This window comes from Castor canadensis, chromosome 8, assembly GCF_047511655.1.
Source record: "Castor canadensis chromosome 8, mCasCan1.hap1v2, whole genome shotgun sequence".
NCBI lineage: Eukaryota > Metazoa > Chordata > Mammalia > Rodentia > Castoridae > Castor > Castor canadensis.
The window spans coordinates 91,669,786-91,674,443 of NC_133393.1; the positions used below are offsets into that span (position 1 = coordinate 91,669,786).

At 37.8% G+C, this 4,658-nt stretch overlaps 1 protein-coding gene across 1 annotated transcript; it reads left to right on the forward strand.

The window, feature by feature from the left end:
• The first annotated feature begins 219 nt into the window (after window positions 1–219).
• On the forward strand, window positions 220–1,215 carry Neurod4 (neuronal differentiation 4). Its single transcript, XM_020154856.2, has one exon. The coding sequence runs from the start codon at window positions 220–222 to the stop codon at window positions 1,213–1,215; it is 996 nt and encodes a 331-aa protein (XP_020010445.1).
• The last annotated feature ends 3,443 nt before the right edge of the window (window positions 1,216–4,658 follow it).

Genomic DNA, 4,658 nt, shown 5'->3' on the forward strand with positions numbered 1-4,658 from the left:
TGATTTGCTTATAATGTAGCACAGCTAGGTGAGTTGACATTTCTCTGAGCTTTACATTGATCATTTAAAATGGACAACTTGGACAAGATAATTATGAATTGAATCCCAATGCAAAGTCTGTGTTCTGTATCTAGGGTATAAAAAGAAAGTTTCATTTTAAATCAAATCTTACATTTGTAGGAATTAATTTTGAGTATTTATATTTTCCAGGATCTGGACATGGCAAAATCTTATGTGAAATCCAAAGAGATGGTGGAACTGGTCAACACACCATCCTGGATGGACAAAGGTCTGAGCTCTCAAAATGAGATGAAGGAGGAGGAGAGAAGATCAGGTGCTTATGGGATGCTTGGCAGCTTAACTGAAGAACATGACAGTATTGAAGAGGAGGAAGAGGAGGAAGAAGATGGGGAGAAACCTAAAAGAAGAGGTCCCAAGAAAAAGAAGATGACCAAAGCTCGCCTTGAGAGATTCAGGGCTCGAAGGGTCAAGGCCAATGCTAGAGAGAGGACCCGGATGCATGGTCTGAATGATGCTCTGGACAACCTTAGGCGAGTCATGCCCTGTTACTCTAAAACCCAAAAGCTTTCCAAGATAGAGACTCTTAGACTGGCCAGGAACTATATTTGGGCTTTGTCTGAAGTCTTGGAAACTGGCCAGACACCTGAAGGAAAAGGCTTTGTGGAGATGCTCTGTAAAGGTCTCTCTCAGCCCACAAGCAACCTGGTAGCTGGATGTCTCCAGTTGGGGCCTCAGTCTGCCCTGTTGGAGAAGCATGAAGAGAAATCACCTATTTGTGACTCTGCCATCTCTGGCCACAATTTCAACTATCAGTCACCAGGGCTCCCAAGCCCTCCTTATGGCCATATGGAAACACATATTCTTCATCTCAAGCCTCAAGTATTCAAGAGTTTGGGGGAATCATCCTTTGGGAGCCATCCACCTGACTGCAGTACACCTCCTTATGAAGGGCCACTCACTCCACCCCTGAGTATCAGTGGGAACTTTTCCTTGAAGCAAGATGGCTCTCCTGACCTTGAAAAATCCTATAGCTTCATGCCCCATTATTCCTCTGCAAGTCTAAGCTCAGGGCATGTGCATTCAACTCCCTTTCAGGCTAGCACCCCCCGCTACGATGTTCCCATAGACATGCCCTATGAGTCCTACCCCCACCATGGTATTGGAGCCCAACTCAACACGATCTTCACTGATTAGAGCAGTAAGATCAGCATTTCAGTGAATGACGTGGAGATGTTTCCCTTGATTCAAGTGGTTGAGCTGAAGATACAAAGACTTTAGAGAACCCTATGGATATACATTAAATATAACAGTCTTAGTCCACTTAGGATCCCCTGTATCTTTTCCCATCTCTTCTCATTAACTACTCGCATTGTATTGATTTCTTTATTTAGGGTCTTTAAGTGAAATTACTTGATGACTTGCAACCATGTGGCAATAGAAAAGAAAGCCTAGGTTCTATTACAATGGTACCCAAAATCATTGAATACTTTTCTAATTCAGTTTTCCATTTCTGGTGTCTTCTATTTACTGATAATATGAAGCAATTTCTCTAAGTCTAGATGGTTTCTAAAGCTTTCACAGCTCTGGAATTATATTACTTTGATAATCAACTGTACATTCCTTAAAATTGAAAAAATAGAGTAATAATAAGAAATAGTATGCATGGAATGGTCAAATGAGGTTGCAAAGAGAGCATAAGTTTTATTTCTGTTAGTTTATAGAATGCAAAGTTTATTTGATCTTGATGATAAAACTTTTTTTGTTTCTATCTATCTAAAAGTAGCTTCCAGAGGATAAATTTTAACTTGGCTTTCACTGTGAATAACAAAGTATATTTGTTAAGATATTAACTCTACATCTCATTGGACAGAGGATTGGAAACATTTTTCTTAGTAATTTGAAAACCACTGTAGAAGTCTAATACCAATTATACTCTTGATAATATTTCAAAAGCACTTTTCTTGGTACTAGAGGTATAACAAGAAATTCTTTGAAATTGCAGACTTATATGACCAGTGGAAAACAGATCATTCAATTAGATCATTTCATGCCCTCTACAACCAGAGGACTCTGGAAATCCTGAGGTATTCAGGTGCTGCTACTGGAATGAGCACACAACCCAGGTTCACATTACAGAGCAATAAAATGGCTTTTGGCTGCGCTGACTAGCATACTTCAGGATCTCTAGCTCATACTTGCTTATAGGAAAACAACTGGATTTTCCTTCACAAGATGAATTTCATTGGTTAAAGCAAATATAATTGAAATCACTGATCTCTGTCTACATAAATATCATATTTTTCAAAAGCATAAGCACTAATCAACTTATTTATCCAGCTTTAATTTTCCAACATAAATACAATTCCCTATGTCCCCCCCGATTGTTACCTCTTTCTCACTTCCATGCTATCATATGTTCTTACATATTATATACAACATTCCAACTGATAAGACTTAGGGATTCAAAAATGAAAACCAGGTCAATGAATGCTTTTACCAATGTGTAAATTCATCACAGGTTTAGCCTAATCTTCAAGATGTTTACTTTTGTTTATGATACTTTTCATTGCTTTGTATTAGCACTGTCAAGTTTAACATTTTCCAAAGAAATGAGATTTGAGACATTTATTCAATCTGCCAGCACAACTATTTAGATGCAAACCAAGAGCTTTTTAAAAAATTCATTTATTCACATGTGCATACATTGTTTGGGCCATTTCTCTCCCCTGCCCCCCACTCCATCCCTCTCCCCTCCAGCCTCCCACCCCATTTCCAGGCAGAACCTGTTCTGCCCTTTTCCCCAATTTTGTTGAAGAGAAGATATATGCAGAATAAGAAAGACAAAGATAAACCAAAAGCTTAAATGACTTATTTAATCATGGATCAGGTTCTGCTCTTTCCAGAGAAGACAGGTTTATTAAATACAGGGTACACCAGTAGTGTCAGTGAATAAAATTGATAACAGATTATGTCATTTTCTAAGGCTCAATTACCCCTTAAAATTTGTCACACTTTTTGGGTATCATATCTTTTTATCTCTTATTTATTTCTTTATAGTATAAATTATTTTTCTTACAGAACTTATTCTGCTATACTTTGCATCGTGATTTGGAAGTCTGTTTGAAAGTAGCTTGATTTCACCAGCCACCAAAGTGATTCCCCTCATATGAGATACCCTACTGGTAATAGGCAGGCTAAATAATTTATAGAGCCTGTCTGTGTACTTTCTGTGCATGTTGATATTTACCTTCATGAGGGGGTGTGGAAGGATCTATTCTTACAGCTAGTATTTTCTGACATTTAAATTTGTAGATAATGAATGTTGTCTGAGTTATTTATTAGATATTATTTATTTTATTTATTTCTATTTACCTTCTAAGAAATTCATTGGACCCCATAGGTGTGCTTGCACACTCTCCTTCAAGCTTCATTTGGAAAGTAGCTCATTATTTTGTTAGGAAGTACTGAGTTTTGGAGTGAGAGGAAAGGAGGAAGTTAATTCAGAATTTCTTGTAATGGTTTTATATAAAGCAGCAATTATTATTTTTCTTTCTCCTTTTATTTCATCATTTTTACTTTTACTTACATGTGTATACATTGTTTGTACCACCACCCTCACCCCCTCAAGCATCAATATTTGAGTAGCTATGCAACTTGATGTTTTTAGATTTTTTTCCTTTCAATCTAAAATGGTCAGAGATATTGGCAGGGGTGGGGGAGAAACCTATTGTTTAAGCCTTTGAAGAATACAGTACCTATGAACAGGCCTCCCTGGCATTGTGCAGAGAGATTTTATAATTGAATTAATATTTACTAGTACAGTGTGCTTGGAGTCTACTCTCCAAATCAGGGTGGTCTCATTGTTCTGTGGACTTTTACAGATAAAGCACAGCAATTGTTTAAATCTTTTGTTTAAAAAAGTGACTGTTTTCCCTCCATTTTTCTAGCAGGAATAAAGCTGTGAGTCTTACTATATAGTGTGTTGTGTCTTCAGTCTTCAAAGCTTTCCTTATTCTCCTCCATTCCTTTTCTTGGGCTCTCTGTTTGGCAAGCAGTTAGAAGAGCAGCCTGTCCATAGGATTTCTATAGCCATATTTCAGTTGATCTTGCCAGGACTTGAAAGTTCCAATGTAAATTGCTAGAAGTCTGGGAGTACCAGTCTTTGCCACTCATATTAGTTGAGGAAAGTAAAACCTTCCAGTTTACAGATATCTTTAAGGTTTTGGATAGTCAAAATTGCCAAACAAGAGAGTGGACAGTGGAAAGATGGATTATTATCTACAATTTAAGTGAGCCTGTCAACTTTTCAAACATTTTTTCTAAGGTGTTGGCGAGGATGCGGGGAAAAAGGAACCCTCTTACGCCGTTGGTGGGAATGTAAGCTAGTACAACCACTCTGGAAAAAAATTTGGAGGCTACTTAAAAAGCTAAACATTGATCTACCATTTGATCCAGCAATACCACTCTTGGGGATATACCCAAGACAATGTGACACAGGTTACTTCAGAGGCACCTGTCCACCCATGTTTATTGCGGCACTATTCACAATAGCCAAGTTATGGAAACAGCCAAGATGCCCCACCACTGATGAATGGATCAAGAAAATGTGGTATCTATACACAATGGAATTTTATGCA